General features: G+C 39.8%; 1 protein-coding gene across 9 annotated transcripts in view; it reads right to left on the bottom strand.

Moving 5' to 3' along the window:
- si:ch211-168k14.2 (phospholipase D1) overlaps nucleotides 1–18,808 on the bottom strand; it is a 34,740-nt gene that overhangs the window by 4,943 nt on the left and 10,989 nt on the right. For 6 of the 9 annotated variants that reach the window (XM_058786192.1, XM_058786194.1, XM_058786196.1 and 3 more), the window contains 12 exons: nucleotides 17,658–17,867; nucleotides 15,225–15,477; nucleotides 14,786–14,914; nucleotides 14,428–14,553; nucleotides 13,762–13,880; nucleotides 9,668–9,781; nucleotides 9,388–9,498; nucleotides 4,306–4,391; nucleotides 4,104–4,217; nucleotides 3,727–3,776; nucleotides 3,442–3,576; nucleotides 1,837–1,990 (listed from right to left, as the gene is read on the bottom strand). In XM_058786192.1, coding sequence (XP_058642175.1) covers nucleotides 1,837–1,990; nucleotides 3,442–3,576; nucleotides 3,727–3,776; nucleotides 4,104–4,217; nucleotides 4,306–4,391; nucleotides 9,388–9,498; nucleotides 9,668–9,781; nucleotides 13,762–13,880; nucleotides 14,428–14,553; nucleotides 14,786–14,914; nucleotides 15,225–15,477; nucleotides 17,658–17,867 — 1,601 coding nt within the window. Of the gene's footprint in view, nucleotides 1–1,817; nucleotides 1,991–3,441; nucleotides 3,577–3,726; nucleotides 3,777–4,103; nucleotides 4,218–4,305; nucleotides 4,392–9,387; nucleotides 9,499–9,667; nucleotides 9,782–13,761; nucleotides 13,881–14,427; nucleotides 14,554–14,785; nucleotides 14,915–15,224; nucleotides 15,478–17,657; nucleotides 17,868–18,808 lie in introns of those variants that run through there. The other 3 variants (XR_009272741.1, XM_058786198.1, XM_058786200.1) reach the window with 3 other exon arrangements.

Consider the following 18,808-nt stretch of genomic DNA (forward strand, 5'->3'; position numbering starts at 1 on the left):
TTACTCGACACCATTTTCATCCTTGCTTTCTTCGGTTTCCTCAGATGCTCCGAATTCACCTGCAATTCCAAATTCAATCCCAGGATCCATCCGGCCTTCTCCGACCTCCAAATACTGGACAACGACACAATTCGCTTTAACATCAAACGTAGCAAAACAGATCAATTAATGCACGGCCATCCAATTTTCATTTCAAACTTACCCACCCCCCTCCAGCCTTACCAATCTGTTGCCCTCTTCTTAGCCCACAGACGTTCTCAAATTCAGTCTCTCACCGATCCCCTTTTCGTAGACGACAACAATAGCCCCATATCCAGACACTGGTTTCAAAAACACCTCAAATCAGTCCTGACTAATTCAGGCATATCAGTAAACCATTACTCCAGTCATTCCTTTCGCACAGGTGCCGCAACTTCAGCCACCCAAAACGGTCTCCCCGAAATCCAAATAAATAACTTAAGCCGCTGGTCTTCAAACGCCTTCCATTCATACATCAGATCAAACCTTTTCCAAATCAGACAAGCACACCAATCTCTCATTCAATAATCCAGCCACCACGCACCTGTCTTTCATTAATCAACAAATTACTTTCGTTTCGCAGAAATAGCAGAGATTCCCCTTTCCCCACCCTCTAGCTCCCATTGCGTCACCTAGCCCAATGTCTCAAAGCAGGGAATTCCCTGTCTCCCAATCATAAATCCCTCAGTCATACAGCCAGAACCGTCGGCTTGCCAACCTCCTGCTGCCGCAGCAGCGACTCTCTCTCCTGCAAACTTCTAAACTTTTCACTGCCGCAGCAGTGAAATTTTTATTTATCTTCTTAACCTTAATCAACCTTTCCACTGCCGCAGCAGTGGCTTTCCCATCCTACAATATTTTAATTAAACAGTTCTCTTCCTTTGTCAAACCCCGCAATATTCCTTAGTCACTACCGCAGTAGTGACAAATCCTCATTAGCTTTTACCCATCAGCAGCGATTTCTTTCTTTTGTTAAGCTTTCCTCTTCACCATAGCAGAATTTTCCCCATCGCTCCTGCAGGAGTGTTTTTTCTCCTTAATGTGTTAAGTAAGTCTTTTGGGGGGAACAAAATTAAAATTCTTTATTTCTCCAGTCGGCGACGAGCTTGCGGACCTTTATAAGCCTTTTTTGGGTTTTTTTTTACTCTGAGCTCAAGTCGAGCCTCGGGTTTCGAGCCTCCTTCACGGACAGCAAGCCAAGTTCGTTTTACCATTACCTGGCAGGACTGAATGGGCAGGCGAACTCGTGAAATGAAGTTCACAACGCAGGTTCGGGAGGAGCCTAATCATCCTGTCCTGCCAATCATCGTTTCAACCGTATATAAGCAACAGTCATTGTTCCGTCCAAGCGACTATTCTTCCGGCATCCCTCAACCACCCCTTCTCCTCCTTTAAATCCCTTCTCTACCTCTACCATTACCTGGCAGGGCTGAATGGGCAGGCGAACTTGTGAAAAGAAGTGTATTAAATATGCATGTTTTAATGGTATTAAGAGTATTTAGTTTAATATTTGAATTTAATGGCAATTTAGCTGCATAATCATGAAAGTAATGGCACAATGCCATAAAAAGTCATAATGTAGGCTTAATTTTCTTAGTTAAAAATGTCAAAATATATAATATGAAGATTTTTTTTCATTGTGGTAAAAATAGTCATAAAATTGGCTTCAGTTATTTCATGAAAAATGTCAAAATAGAACCAGACATTTGTGAGATTCACCCAATGAATATGAATGATGTATTTCACAGAACTGTAAAATCTCCCACTGCAAAGGGAAAACCTGTTGTCATGTAGCTCACGTGTAACAGGAAAGCAGACCTGAAGCACTCCTCCCGTAGAGACAGAGCGAAGCTGCCAGCCTGATAACTCTCTCCATCCATGACAGAGGGATGGAATTCTGTGTCTTCAACAACCACAGCCATTTCACTGTCTCTCTTTCCCAGCATGCTTCTGTCATTGATGTTTGCAGAGCCTAAGCAGATCACAGATACCTATCAGACACTTTCCCTTTTCCTACTATCATGGTTAATGCCTGTGGGGAGCGTGTTCTGGGTTTGTATTGGGTTTGACCTCTACCGAGAGCCTCAAGGACATTTCACTGAACAACACTGAGATTTCTCATTTTTCTTCTTCGAAGCCTATTCATAAGGATAAGAGGATAATTGGAATTGATAAAGACAAACAGGATTTGAGCGACGTTAATGGGATTTTAATAATGCATTTGTGATGATCGAGGAGACAGGCGTGACTTCGCTTTTCATAAACATCTGTTGATGTTTGTTATTCTGCACATGTCCGCACTTCAATGTGTTTTGTGTAAGTGCAGTGCCCCCTAGTGGCAACTATCCGCTTTACATAATGTGCAATTGCAAGATTCTTCTTTGTGTGCACAAACCTAACATAATAATAATAATAATATAATGTATATTACGAGTATAATATTATAATATGATCAAAATTTACATGCAATTATTTACTATTATGGACTATCCATCCGTCCAGGGACTATATACAGGTCAATAATAATAATAATAATAATAAGTTTTTGTTGTTGTCTCTTATACTTACCAAGGCTACCTTTGTATGGTCAAAAATGCAGTAATATTGTGCAATATTATTAATTAAAATGATTAATAATGATAATAATAATAAAAAAACTTTTTTCTTCTTTTTTATAAATCTTGAAATGTCATTTATTCTTGTGATGGCAATGATGAATTTTTCATTTTTACTCCAGTATTCAGTGCCACATGATTCAAAAATTAATGCTATGCTGATAATAATAATATGCTGATTTCATGCTCAAGAGACATATCTTATTATCAATGATGAAAACAGTTTTTGCTGCTTAATCTTTCAAGACTGTGGTACGCTATCATTCAAAAGGTAAGAGTCAGAAGAGTCAAAATTAAAATAACAATAATTCAGTTGATTCAGCAAGGATGCATAATAATAATTTAACACCAAATCAAATTTGTAATAAAAATTTCTGTAATTATATCTTGTGACACTAAAGACTAAAGCAATTGTTGCTTGTCATCACAGTATGCATATCACGGGACATATATTTAAATGAAAAAAATAAAAATCAAACATGTAAATATTTACTTAGAATTTATTTTTAAATATTTTTTTAAAATAAATTTGATTATTAATTTTACATTTAAATATGCAGTATTTTTGTTGTTTTTTTCCAAATATGTCTTAGTCATTTTTATCCAGTAAAAAATTCATATTGTCATCTACTAAATTGAATATCAAGCAGGATGCCTCCACCTATGGTGCAGTTATTACACTGCTACTAATGTTTTCAAATGAAATGATAAAGAATAAAATCCATGAAATGATCTGGCACAAATGGTGCCATTTCCTGAGAACAACCCAACTGTATTTTTCTATATGTGTGTGGGCAGAGTGGCTGACCAATAATGACAGTACAGTCGTCCACGATCATGAGCTTGCTGTGCACATAAATGAGTTCAGTGACCAGACGCCCATCCAGGTCAGCATGAGTGCGCAGACCGCAGAAAGAGATGTACTTGATCCAGCAATCTGCCACTGCAGACAAACACAAATACATACACACATCCTTTCTTCATCTTTGTCCTGTTCTAATGAATTACAATCATGCAATCCACATTTGATGGACATGATCTTAATGTTACGGCTACAGAGTAGGTTTATACTTCTACATACTAGTCTACTTACTCACACATTTGAGCCTCTCAATAATGGAGTGCTCCCCTCGGCACATTGTCCTGTAATGGAGAAAGAAGGGTTTCATTTCATCTGCTTCCTGTCTTGCACCAATCATATGTCTTAAATCTTCTTCACCTGACCAATCACATCACTCGCTGAACCCCAGTGACCACAGCACCCTCTCTGCTCCTCTTACTGTATCTAGCCTAGTTTGAGGGTCCAAGCTGTGGCTGTAATGGTCTCTCTGTAGCCCGTGAGGAGTTAGGGTCTGCTGTTTCCACATTACACACATGTAATTTGTTGCGAGCGGCTGTTCAGGCTGCATTTTTACCCTTAATTGTGGCAATTTGGTGATTACCGAAGACGCATGTTTGCAGGGTTATTACCTGTAATTAAAGTGCATGATTGCTTTGATGGCTTGGCCGCCCCCTGACGAGATGTCACCTTCAAAGCCGGGCAGCAGGGGCATCACCACATAGACCCGAAACTTTTTCTTCTCCCTGTGGCCGAAATGAAATGTAGTTAGATGTGGCCAATGATGTTTTTGTGTCATGTTTGTATATAAGTGAATCTATTGTCACGATGCACCTGTACGCCCGCAGGATCCTCTCCGTCAGTGCATCTCCAATGCTGTTGTGGATGGATTTGTCTGCACACCCAATGAAGAACTGGTTCTGAGAGATAAGGAGACAAAAGAGAGAAGGGAGAGAGCATGACTGAAAGAGAGATGCAGTTATCTTCCAAAATCTGGCAGTAAAGTTTGGGAGTTCATTTTTAGTTCATCCCCTATCCTGAAAAGTCTGTCCTGCAGGATTGACTAAAAATGAGCTCCTAAAACTTACTGCCAGATTCTAGAAGATAAATTCTTCAAACAGTGGTACAAGATGATGTGGTGCTGGTCCTTCAAGAGTCACCCTCAACTTATCTGTCCATAAAGCCTATAAAAAAATCAGTCAATGTATTTCACAATACTTCAGCATGTTATTCTTATTAAGTCAGGGTAATTTTTTAGGATTTTTTACCCAATCAAAGTCTCTGAGAACCTCACACCTTGCACTTCTGGAGACTCCGGGTAGGTTGCAGTTCTGGAAAACGGTGGCGCTGGAGACTAAATGGTTCCTGATGGTTTTACAGCTAATTATTCACCTTAATTCTTAAATCTTTTGCAGTTAACGTGTCTTTTCTTCTCCACCTGTTTTTTTCTGACCCCGCTGACCCAATGAGCATTTTGCATGTCCAATGGTCATGTCTTAACTTTGCAATTTCTGTATTGCATTAGTTTTGAATATTTCGCTAACACTTTAGAACACTGTTCCATCGTTAATGAATAACTACACAAGAACAAATAACCAATGCACTATTAACATTGTAGTAACTACTATTAGCTAACAAGAAACTGATTAATGATTTAGTAAGTAATAGCACTCAGTTGAAACTGGTAGTTCACTATTAGCTAATCAATAACTAATATTTTTTTTCATATATCCTGGAGAACTCCTAAGAACTACAGTATACAGGTTCATAATTAATGTGAATTATGCATAATGAATAATTCATTCTAAAATGAAGATCAGGGTAACCCACTAGTAATGATTTAAGTGTTACCAAATCTAGTAAAATGAAATACTAATCAGCACCCTACTAAAACCTCAAAAGTTTACAATGACTTCAGTAATTACTAGGGAGTTATCACAATCTTCACTTTAGAATACTGATCCAAAAAATTAGTAATTCCTTTATAATGACGTAGTAAAGCCTGAATAACTACTATCCGATACTTTACAAAACCCTCAAAAGCTTACAATGATTTGGTCATTACTAGGGAGCTATCATGATCTTCGGTTTAGAATACTGATCCAAATAATTAGTAATTCCTTCTGAAGAATTTGGTCATTTGAGTCATTACTAGTGGGTTACCATGACCTTCACTTTAGAATTAATTATACATTATGTATTATTCATATTAATTAAGAACCTCTAAACAGTATTCTTAGTAGCTCTTGGGGAGGTATGAAAAATAAGTTACTTATAAGCTAATAGTGAACTACCACATTTGACTAAGCACTATTACTTACTAATTCATTAATCAGAGTTTCTTGTTAGTTACTAGTAGTTACTTGTCACGAATCTGGTCTGCACTCCCATTCATTCACCACTAGAGGTCACCACACACCACATGGACTCTCACAGCACACTGGACTCATTTCCCATCATCCAACACTGATCACAGCTGTCACCAATCACTCATTGCACTAATCACACGCACACCTGATCCCATGCACATACTGATCACACACGCTTTATAAGCCTTGGACTTTCTCTACCTCTCTGCCGAGTATTGTATGTGTTTACCGCTCCCATAGCCGTAGCTACTCTACCGAGCCCCTGTTGGTTTCCCCCCCCTTCCTGTTTGGTTTGTGTTTTCCCGTGTTTGTTCTAGCCCGTGTTTCCCTGGATTAACCCTTGCCTTGCCGTTTGGACTCTCATTGCACCCCATTGGATTCTAGCCCGCGTTCCCTGGATTATCTCTCTGCCTTGCCCACTGGATACTGTTGCCGATCATCGACCTTCGCTTGCCCTAGGATTACTCTTTGTCTTGTCCCTGCCATACCTGTTTGCCATTGTTTCGACCCTGCCTGTACGACCACGTCTCTGCCTAAATAAAGCTTGCACATGGATCCGCACGACTCCCGTCTCGTCAGCCATGTTACAGAATACTCGGCCACACGAGGATCCAGCAGCTTTTCCAGCAATGGACCCTGGTCAGGTATGGATCCTTTCAACCAGTTGCTCGATCTACGACAGGGGAGTCTTTCCATTGAGGAGTACGTCACTCAATTTTGTGTGACCTCGGACAAGGTACCTTTTGATGAGGTGGTATTAAAAGACATTTTTTCGTTTTGGACTGAATGAGCCTGTAAAGTCTTGGTTACCTGAGGGAAAGTTTAATATCAGTTTAAAGGATTTTATAGACTATGCTTTGCTGTGTGCTGGCTCTTCGTTTACTGTGGGTGTCGCGGAAGAGGAATGCAACACCGTGTCCGTGACTAAAATGGTAGCGACACCGGAGCCCGTTCACAAAATGGCGGCCACAACAACAGCCCGTCATGTCATTGCTGTCAGTAAAGAACCAAGTCAGGTCACAGCTGATCTTAACGAGTCCCAGCAGCACGTCTCCGCCGCTCGTCCAGAGTCCCAGCAGCACGTCTCCCCCGCTCGTCCAGAGTCACAGCAGCACGTATCAGCTGTTCACGTCACGGCTGACACACCCAGATCATCAAGGTCAGTCTTCCACTATCCCAATTTGATGTCTAGTTTGAGGGATGTACCGTTGGTGTCTGCACGCACTGCTGGTATCCCCAAACCAACTCACACTAACCCTCCTGTTCTTTTGCATATTCCCCTGTCCGAAGCGCTCCCCCTGATGGGAATCGCTTTGTTGCGTTTGGGCTGCGTACACCACCGCAGAACTGCCCGAGGTGGCGGCACACACTGCAGAACCTCCAGAAGCGGCGGGGCTCGCCTCAGCCCCTTGTATGGTGGTGGCGCCTTGCAATGTTCTCTCGGTCTGTCGAGTTGCGGTCGAGGAGACTGTTACCGCTGTAGAACTTCCAGAGGTGGCGGCAACCGCTGCAGAACCTCTGGAGGTGTCAGTGGTATCCACTCACCAACTCTCGTCTTGCTCTGCCACGGCCACAGAGGCCGTCCTTGATTCCTCGTCCTGTCCTGTCGCAGCCAGAAGGGCTGTCCCTGAACTCACGTTCTGTCCTGTCACGGCTATGGAGGCCGTCTACAACTCCTCGTCCTGTCCTGTCGCAGCCAGAAGGGCTGTCCCTGAACTCTCGTGCTGTCCTGTCACGGCTATGGAGGCCGTCAATGAACTCTCGTGCTGTCCTGTCACGGCTATGGAGACCGTCAATGAACTCTCGTTCTGTCCTGTCACATCTATGGAGGCCGTCAATGAACTTTCTGTGTTCCCTGCCTCGGCCCTTGGGTCCGTGCATGTTCTCTCTCCTCTTTATGTCTCCATTCTCCCTAGGTCCCAGGCTCTGCTGTGGGTTCCTGATCCGTCGTTGTGGGCTCCTGCTCTATCTGCTCCACCGTGGTGGTCTTCTGCTCCACTTGCTTCGTCTGCTCCGCTGTGGTGGTCCACTATCTGGCTCTGGTGGTCTTCTGCGCTGCCCTGGTGGGCTTGTGTTCCGTCTGGTCCGCCCTGGTGGGTTCCAGTCCCATCCACTCTGCCCTGGCTTCCTGCTCTGCCAGCTCTACCTCGGTCCCAGATCACTCCGCTTCCACAAGGCCCTGGCCCTCCATCCCTCCCCCTGTTCCGCCTCCGCTCCACCTCCCTCCTGATTATAGACTGTGGGGAGCGTCTGGAAGCCGCTCTTAGGGGGGGGGGCTCTGTCACAAATCTGGTCTGCACTCCCATTCATTCACCACTAGAGGTCACCACACACCACATGGACTCTCACAGCACACTGGACTCATTTCCCATCATCCAACACTGATCACAGCTGTCACCAATCACTCATTGCACTAATCACACGCACACCTGATCCCATGCACATACTGATCACACACGCTTTATAAGCCTTGGACTTTCTCTACCTCTCTGCCGAGTATTGTATGCGTTTACCGCTCCCATAGCCGTAGCTACTCTACCGAGCCCCTGTTGTTTTCCTAGTTTTCCCCTTCCTGTTTGGTTTGTGTTTTCCTGTGTTTGTTCTAGCCCGTGTTTCCCTGGATTAACCCTTGCCTTGCCGTTTGGACTCATTGCACCCCATTGGATTCTAGCCCGTGTTCCCTGGATTATCTCTCTGCCTTGCCCACTGGATACTGTTGCCGATCATCGACCTTCGCTTGCCCTAGGATTACTCTTTGTCTTGTCCCTGCCATACCTGTTTGCCATTGTTTCGACCCTGCCTGTACGACCACGTCTCTGCCTAAATAAAGCTTGCACATGGATCCGCACGACTCACGTCTCGTCAGCCATGTTACATTACTAGAGTGCTAATATTGCGTTACTCATGTGTTCGTGTGTTTTTCATTAATGATGGAACAGTATTCTAAAGTGTTACCAATATTTCTCATGGGGATTTAATCATTTTAGACTTTTCAGTCTGAGTTAAATGTCTTTTTTTTGGCTCATTTTATCTGTAAAAGGAGACCTGCCTAATTAATAATTCTGCACACCTGAATATAAGGAGTTTTTCCACTTCCAGCCTTCATGGACAATTATATATCACTTACAAAAGATTAAATACAAAATGAATAGTAGTTATTAAGATTGATGTAGTTTGGAATTGCTAAAGTGTGCTTGGGAATGTGCTTTGTATCAGTGTGCCTAATAATAATGCACGCACTGTATATATACACTATCATAAATGATTATTATTATTTAGAAGCAGGTTCATTTATATTACTTTTATATTTATATAAAGCAACCTTCAGTATTTGAATGGAAATTTAAATAAAACATAGGAAATCTGCCCTGATATACAGTATGATAAATAATTTAATAGAATAACTGGTAAATACATATTCATAACATATATGCATGGTTACTGTGCCCCTAAAAAAGGTAAAAACCCTTTATTCTGCACTGAAGACCAGGAATAGGCCCTATACCAAATTGTGCAGTTGATGTATATTTGCGCTCACAGATTTTACCTCTATGTAGATGAAATGTTTGCTGTTCTGGATGGCCGATACGTAGGCTAAATGAATCGACTCCTCATGGACCTTCGTCCCAATAGACCACTGGCACACAGACCTCAAAACCTTGTTTGTTCGGGGAAAAAGGTTAGAATCAAAATGGATGGTTTCAATTATCACAATACATATTAGTGCAAACTTGGATTCGGGAATGATTCTAGAAAAATGATGGATAATTTCAGCAATATTGGCAGTTGAAAGCAGGAACCCATGTGGTTTGGAGGTGATATCTCACCTGAACATTAGCCTGTGTTGATTTGCTGCTGTACACAGCTGGCACCATGGGTGCAGATAGAGACTTGGGCATGAGGCAGGGGTAGCACGTCGCCCCCGACCGCTTCTTCACCAGCTAGCAAATAAAAGGAGAGTTGATTGGGATCAGACAGAACGCCCGATGTTGACTCCAAAATCACACCCCTAAAGAGCGCTAATTACTGTGCCACATCCAGATAGCCTGTTGGGCTGACCATCAACCCCTGCCTGGTACCTCCACTCCCCAGAGACAGAGCACTTGTTTGAGGCTGAATAAAAGTCTCTGCTCCTCTGTTTAGTCTTAGACAGTGCCACTGATTACAGTAAATTGATGGCCGTGTGTGTGAAGGTTTTCCCAAAGTAGGTTTTTAATGGCTATTGTCCTAACTAGACTATACTCAGACTGTTTTCAACTGGGCCGGGAACATGGTTCAAAGGTCGTTTGAACATGAGACGGGCTTTGTTTCCTGGGAAACAAAGGAAGCGATGTTGCCACCCTCTACCAATTATCTACATATGGAAGAAACAATTTTTTTTTAGCATTTTCAATGCTTTCCATGATATTTGGTCACATTAGTTTTGTTCTTGATTCATCTAGACTTTCTGTTCTGTTCTTTTCTGTATAAAACAGTGTCAATTACAACAAAAGGCACAAAAAAATTTTTTTGGTCCGCTTAAGGCGAGACACTGCAGGTGAATAGGGTAAAAAAAATTAACTAATAGTTATCGCCTTACTTACCTAGTTGATTGATTACATTGATAATTGCAAACATTTTTTGTATTACAAGTTTTCTCAAATGTTAGGTTTAAATATGCAAATGAGGCATTATTTAATGAAATATGCACTAATTTGCACTGTAAAAAAAAAAAAAGTTGAGCGAACTTAAAAAAACATTTTTTACCAGCTTCAGCAGATTTTTGAGTTTGCTCAACTTGTTTTTGTGGGAGATTCTCAAATTTTTGTATAAACTTAAAACAACAGTTGAGAAAACTGCTTAAGTTTGTTGCCTTAAAATTTTAAGTTGGCTCAACTTTTTTTTTTTTTACAGTGTGCATACATGTTTAGTACAAAAATCTAAACACTGGATGAAGTCAGTTTCAAAATTCTTGTTTAATTTTTTTGACATATTACAGTCAAAAGTTTTTACAGAGGGAATTTTGGGTATCTCATTTTGTCACTCCATAATTCAGAAAATACTTAGAACAGACAGAAAACACTATATTTTGACAATTTTGGGGGGATTAAAATGTTGTATATAATCAAGCAAATTATATATGAACAAATCCCTCTGTAAAAACCTTCAGGATATAGACAGGAATAAAAATGTAAAGTTTGGTGTGTGTAAGTGTTACTGAAGTGGAGATTTATGGCTCAGTGTAGGAGAAAAAACTCATTTTGAGAAAACGGCCTTTAAAAATATGTGTTGTAATTGAAATCTATTGACACAAATAGATAAAGTGCTATAAAAGAAACACTTAACAGTGTCTTTTGGATGTTTTCGTTCTACTAGTCTGAAAAAACACTTTATGAAAAACCAAAAAGCCCAAAATCTCAAAATTGACAGGTGCATAAAAAAACAGTGTCTCCCCTTAAGTTGGAGTTTCTTTGGAAGTTTTATTTTACTTGACGTTTTCACCCCTCATGAAGGAAGTGCTCGTGGTGCAAATTAGCGAGCTGTACGCCATGTCAGCTTACACTGTGGGTAAGCGGTAATCTGGGCCGTGTGGTTATAAACAGATGGTTCTCAGGCAATTAACAACTGGCATAATGTGTTGATTAAAATCCATTGAGCCCTGATGAGGGAGAACTAACATTAACTCTGCTCACGGGCTGTTGGCAGCTGCCCAAGCGATACTCATAACTCCAGTGACCTTGATAGTGAATCACATGTCTGAATCACCACAGTTCTAAAAAAGGCTTGACTAAAACTAATTCAGTTTTTTCTACATTAAACATTGATCATATGGTTGGAGAGTGAAGAATAGATGCTAATTCTAGTTCTGTGGTAATAGTAGATAACTGCAAGTTAGTGGTGTAAAAATACATTATTACATATACATTGCACAAAAGTTTGGGGATGGTATGTGTTTTTATATGAAGCATCAAAAATATCAAAAGTGAAAGTAAAATATGTACAATGTTACAAATGATTTTTCTACTTCAAATAAATGCTTTTTTTTTTAAACAATTCATCAAAGAATCCTTAAAAAATTTAACAGTTTCTACAAAAATAACAGTCCTCAACACTGATTAATAATAATAAATGTGACCCTGGACCACAAAAATCTGTCATAAGTCACATGGGTATATACGTAGCAGTAACCAACAATACATTGTATGGGTCAAAATTATCTATTTTTCTTTTGTGCCAAAAATCATTAGGATATTAAGTAAAGATCATGTTCCATGAAGATATTTTGTAAATTTCCTACCGTTGATATATCAAAACTTAATTTTTGATTAGTAATATGCATTGCTAAGGACTTCATTTGGACAAATTTAAAGGCGATTTTCTCAATATTTAGATTCCAGATTTTCAAATAGTTATATCTCAGACTAAAATTGTTCTATCCTAACATACCATACATCAATGGAAAGCTTATTTATTAATCTTTCAGATGTTGTATAAATCTCATTTTCAAAAAATTGACCCTTGTGACTGGTTTTGTGGTCCATGGTCACAAATATTTCTTGAGCACCAAATCGGAACATTAGAATTATTTCTAAACAATAATGTGACATTAAAGACTGGAGTAATGGCTGCTGAAAATTCAGCTTTGCCATCACAATAATGAACTACATTTTGAAATAGTTAAAATACACAACAGTTATTTTAATATTACAATAAAAACTGCCTTGCATAATAAATGCATTAAAATGCATAAAAAAAAATCCAATGCCAAACTTCTGAATGGTAGTGCGTTTACATACACCACCTGAAAAGTCATCTAATATATCTCATAAAGCCTTCCATACAAATCGCCGACAGGATTGTTCCCACTTTACAATACTTTCTTTGTTGTGAATGTGACAAGCGACGTTCCCTAATCAGCAGCAAAAGATATAAATGAGACTAGTCTGTCTTTGAGCCGTAAATTCTCATTTCCACTAAACACCTCATCAGAGGCATTCAACTGGCTTTTGTTTGTCCTCCTCTGCCGCACACACACCTGGCTTCCTCTCCTTTAATTATTCACCAGCAGAGTGTCTGATCGGTAGCCAAGCCTGAAATATGACTGGCATAATCCAAAGGAAATCATACAGGCCTCAAACCAATTCAATTACTGAACAATCAAAGTAAAAAGGCCTCTAATTGCTCTAAAAGGGGGCTGAGAGTGCAGGCAGCCATTGAATGCTGACGGCATTCAGAACAGGACACAATGAGCAACTGCAGGGGGTGCTAAGCTCAAGCTAATAAAGATGGTTTTTCAAAAAGACTTGAGAGAGGGTGGAAACCTCGGCTTCGTGCACGCTCTCTGATCTTTAGTTCTTACAATTAGACTTCTGAATGGAGGTGGTATTTGTGCACCTTCTAGCAATTTAAAAAAAAAACTAATTTTTCTGGACATTCATGAAGATATGCTTATACTGCATAACAAACAATACAATATACCCAGTTCGCTTTGTAGCACTCTATTATAATACTTTTAAATGCAAAACTCCCCCAGATGAAAATTACGTTGATCTTGGGTTACTCTTTAATAGCTCAGCAGGTACTTATTTCTAATGTTTTAATTCAACTCAAATGTTCCTTTTAAAATTGTTTTAAAAAGACACAAATTAGTTATTTAGGTACTTGTAAGAATAGAGCAATAAAATTAATGTAGATTTACAGCTAAGGTCATTATATTCTTGAAATAATCTGATGCTAAATATTTGAGTTAATCTTGAAATCTCTGATTTTTGATAGCTTGACTATTAGGAGTAAAGCTTGGGACATTTATTTATTTTCTGAAATGTTGAGTCTTTCTCAAGAGAAAAATCTAGGAAGCAGAAGATGTCCGTTTCCTTTCCATTTAATCTCACTGTTTAGAGGAGAAACACTGAGTTTGTTGAGAATGCATCTAATTTCTTACCTTTGTAAAGTTCCACCTCTGAATGAAATGTCGTGCAATATCTCTTGCAGCCTTCCCATGAACCAGCACTCCAATATCATGCCAGGGCATCCGTGGTGTCTTATACCTGTCAATGAAATCTTAACCAGAGAAAAATAAACAACTGTAATTCATAAAAACATTAGCCGAACCATTATACAGAGATGACGGACAGGCCTTTTGAAGCCATCACAGTGTGTTCTTTCTCTTTCAACGTCTTTGACGATGCACAAGCATCTTAAGAGTATTTCGCTACATTCATCTATCAGACTCCTCCATTCTCCTGCTGTGACCTACCCAGTTGGCACTATGTGCAAAACCAGGACTTCACATTCACAAAGCAAAGATGCAAAAATGAAGTTATCTCCCTCTGGCAAGAGAATAGAGCTGGGAAAATAACCCCATACCGACTACAGAATGGGATTGTTGGAAACAACTTCTCCGTCTTCCTTCCCTCATTCCTGTGTTGGAGGAATTGCTTTATTTGATGAATTTGACATGAGATATCAAAGAATGTGTTGTCATTTTTGTCTGTCTTGTTTGCTAGTTTGTTTTTGTCTTAAGGCCTAAAGCATTACTGTTTCAAAAAACATTTAAAAAAGAAGATATTTTGGCTGTGGGTTGTGATATTGCAGATGTGCTTCGTACCATCAAAAGGCTTGTTGAGTTTGACCCAGTCTTTCAGGATGAAGTTGCAGTAGTCTTTGCCATGCCAAAAACGAGTCTCTCCACAGAGTTCAGTACTGCCTATGTAGCTTCTTAGTGAACTAGTCTCTAAAACAGACCGACAGAAAAAATGCATTACACAGATAAACTGTTATGAAATAACAATTCATATATATTATATATCAACTTACAAAGATTGATTAGTTCTCATAGCTGTGTCATGTCAGCTTCAGTGAACAAGGTTTAGTTGTGTGTGTATAAATGTACTGTATATACACTGGATTTAAGTGTCAGTATATGCATGTCACACAGGTGTTTTTGGTTGTATGTGAGTACTAACCGTAAGGCAGGGGGAGAGAGTGATGCAGGCCGAGAGAGTATGAATCGCTGGAATGCAGAGACAAGCTCTTGGTGTAATATTCCCGAGTGAGAGGTGTCCTGGAATTAAGACTATTCCTACTGTGATGTTCTACACACAGAACACACACAAACACAGCAAAACATTTGTTATATTCATGTCAACTTCTATTACTGAACAGTGGACACTTCATGGTATTTGCGCACTAAGAGGTAAAGAAGGTAATTTTTGCACCTCTATCAGTACCAAACAGAAAAGTTTCTCAAGACAAGTTTTAAAAAGTTTCAAAATGCTAGATAATAAAATAAAATTGATCAGGAATATGTAAGTTTCACATAATAAAAGGAAAGTATATAAAATATAATCACATCTCCATAACCTGGAGTCTGATGTCACATTTATTTTGTTAAATTCCTCTTACTGGACTCTGTTCCATCAGAGCTGTGGTGACTTTTCTCTGAGGGGGTTCTTAGCAGTCTTCCGGTGGGCAGGTTGAGGTTGTTTTCTCCCTGTTCCTCCACTAAGGGCAAAGTTAAACGCGCACAGATCTCCCCTGAATCCTCCACTGAGCCTGAATCTCCTGCTTTCCCTGCTCCTTCTTCTCCAGTCTGAATTTCTTCTACAACCACATTGAACTTCATCTCCTCGCCCTCCTCCACCGTGGCAACTGACTGCTTTAGGACAAAAATCAACACATATAAGTAATGTAACACTTTTGTTATTGCTTACCAATGTTATTGCGTACTTCGCTAATGATCAAAACTCATTTGAAAAATGAATACTATTAGGTTAATAAAATAAATCCATTAAAACATTTTAAAGTTTAAAGGTATAGTCCACTCAGAAATAGAAATTCCATCATCATTTACTCACCATCATTTTGTTCCAAACCTACGTGTCTTTTTTTCTACTGTGCAACATGACAGAAGATATTTTGAGAAATAGCGTTTTCCTCAGCGTTAATTTACATGATTTATCCATTCCTATATATTATATATTTAATTTTTTTTTTTCATTGTGGAAACACTGATGCTCCAACACAATGTGTTGGTATGCTATTTTAAACATACTATCTCACATGTATTATATCTGCCTTGATTCTGTCTACACTGTCTAGTATTCTTTAAAAAAAAAACTTTTCTCCAAAAAACCAAACTCTCACTGGTGCACAATCCAGGACCAAAGAACCAAGAACATCTTTCCCATACACACTCTGAACCATTAAACAATGAAAAATTCCATGCTATCTATATGGCTGGCACATCAGGCTAGCTGTCAGCATGCAGTATGTAAGGAGCAGTAATGGCCACCCGTGCGGCATCAGCCCAGCGAAGCTATGACTTAAACGATAGTGTAAGTGACTCCAGTCTGCTGCACCGAGTCCGAAAATGCCCTCTGATGTGTGCGAGTTAATGGCTCATGGGGGATCATAGTGCCCTCGACTTGACAAATGGCAAATGTCAGAGCACTATTCTCCTGGTGGGCATAATTTTATTAAGTGCAAATATCACTGTGCTCCTTAGGAGACGTTTTGAAAGGTTAGACCAACAGCTGTAACAGTTTCATGTATATTAGCAAAGATTTTACAGTTGAGGAGCCCCGCATTGATAGATACAGTCACTCAAGCATGCTAAGAGAAGCCCCTTAGTAAATGCAATAAGTGCCTTCATCTGGGTTCAAATCATGTTTATTTAAAAGCTCAGACCCATATTTAATGACAGGCAGGTAGGCAGCAGGCCGGGAGAGGTGGCATATAGACGAAATCAAGCTCCCATTTAGTGGCCCCAGTCATTTGTTGACTCACTCATCCATGCAGGGCCTTTATGTTTAATGCAGCTCTCAGGGGGGAAGGAAAGGCCCAGCGAGAAGGACTGGAATTATCAACCACAGGCCCTTCAAGGGTGCCCCAGATGCTCCGTAATTGCAATTTTACGTTTGCTCGTTGGAAAAAGAAAAGAATAAGAAGGCAGAGGCCCTGAATCACCCGCCACAAAATCAATCCCAGTAAGCATACAACAGAAATGCAGTCTGGACCAGTCTTTTATGAGCACCATTGTTAAAACGGCTACAAAATATAAATCACTACAATTTTAGTTTAGGTTAGCTGTCAATGTTTTTCAAGTATGAATCACAGATCAATACAATTACTTCATAACATGACCTACAAATAAATATGCAATGGTGAATTTACATTACATTTTAATGAGTAGCTTTAAATAGAAGATGTTCTAGACTTTCAATACTGATTGGTGCATCGGTACACATGTTCAGAGTAAGCTTTAGCATCTGTCAGGTGCGTGTCGACTTCCCCATTGAGGTCTTTGACAGATATCAGACACACCAAGCTGGCAATACGTATGGCATGTTGACAAACATTGAGGGGTTTCTGTGGGCTATCACTCTCAATGGGTCACATTTACAAGAAGTTTATTCCTGTCCAATTCAATTACTCCTCTGTGCCTCTGAGCGGAAGAGATATCATCAATTTTTGATTTGCCGTCTCTCTGTAAATAAATCCTTAAGAAATAACAAGGATATTCTTTTTTTAATTGTATTGTTATTCCAAATAGAATCCAACTTAATTAATACTGAAAAGTGGACTAATAGCTGCTGAAAATCAGTTTTGCCATCACAGAAATAAATTACAGGTAAAATAACATTATAAATGTATTACAATTATTAATTAAAATAGAAATGTTATTTTAAATTGTAACATTTCATAATATAACAATTTTTACTGTATTTTTGATTAAATAAATACAGCCATTGTGAGCAAAAGACACTTTGAAAAAACTTAAATAAAATAAATAAAACTTAAATAAATAAAAAAATCTTACTGATGTGGTGGTCTTACATGAGTGAGGCTGGGGGACAGAGCAGGACTGTGCTGAGGGCTTCTTCTCACACTTCCCACATCAGTCAGTCGGTGTTGGGAATCGTCCCATCTTCCGTAGGCCAGGTCAATCCCTCCCAGAAAGGCGAGTGACTGGTCAATCACCACCAGCTTCTCATGGTGAGCCCAGAGCAATGCTGTGGAGGGCATGTGATCAGGGTGTCGGATGACCTGTCAATCAATAGAAATGGGCAGCTTGTCAGGTTCCTTTTCTCAACTGCACAGGATGCTGGGCAATTCTTTACTTAAGAACAATGAAGAGGTTATGTTCAGAATATTACAATGTTACAGTTGTTGTACTATTTCTTGTATGTTAGTTGTGCACATTATACAATTTATACACTACAGTTCCTGCAAGAAATTAATACTTTTATTTAGTGATGATGCATTAAATTAATCAAAAGCGACAGTAAAGACATTTACAATGTTAAAAAAGATTTCAAATGAATGCTGCACTTTTGGGGCCCTATTTTAATGATCTAAGTGCATGGTCTAAAGCGCATGGTGCAGGTGCACTTAGGGTGTGTCCGAATCCACTTTTGCTAATTTAACGATGGGAAAAAACGGTCGGCGCACCTGGCACATGGTCTAAAAGGGTTGTCCCTATTCTCTTAATGAGTAATGGGTGTGTTTTGAGCATAACGTGCAATAAACCAATTGGAGTCTCATCTCCCATTCCCTTTAAAAGCCAGTTGCGCTCGTGCCATGGCGGATTCACTATGTACACGGCAGAATTTGCAAGAGCAAAGACTGAACGCATCTCTAGAGAGGAAACAGAGCTGCTCGTTTGAGAGCAAATAGGTAGGGATGGGGGGGACATGACCCCCCCAGATTTATAGTGACCCGATCCGTCCCCCTCACTGTCTACGAAAGGCGACATCGGTAAACAGAGGATCAAGGTTTCCACTATGTACATTAGCCTAAGTAGTGATGGCCCGGCCCGCCGCTCCTTAAACGTGCACTAAGCGATTTTTTGAAAAACGCTTTTGACTGCAGTGTCTGAATAAGTTTCAAAACACACTTGTAACCAATCAGCAGTAAGGGGGCATGTCTTGTACTGATAGAGAGAAGAGAGCATATTTACATATTTGCATATTACTTTTACATATTTG

Source organism: Onychostoma macrolepis, chromosome 09 (assembly GCF_012432095.1).
Source record: "Onychostoma macrolepis isolate SWU-2019 chromosome 09, ASM1243209v1, whole genome shotgun sequence".
Taxonomy (NCBI): domain Eukaryota; kingdom Metazoa; phylum Chordata; class Actinopteri; order Cypriniformes; family Cyprinidae; genus Onychostoma; species Onychostoma macrolepis.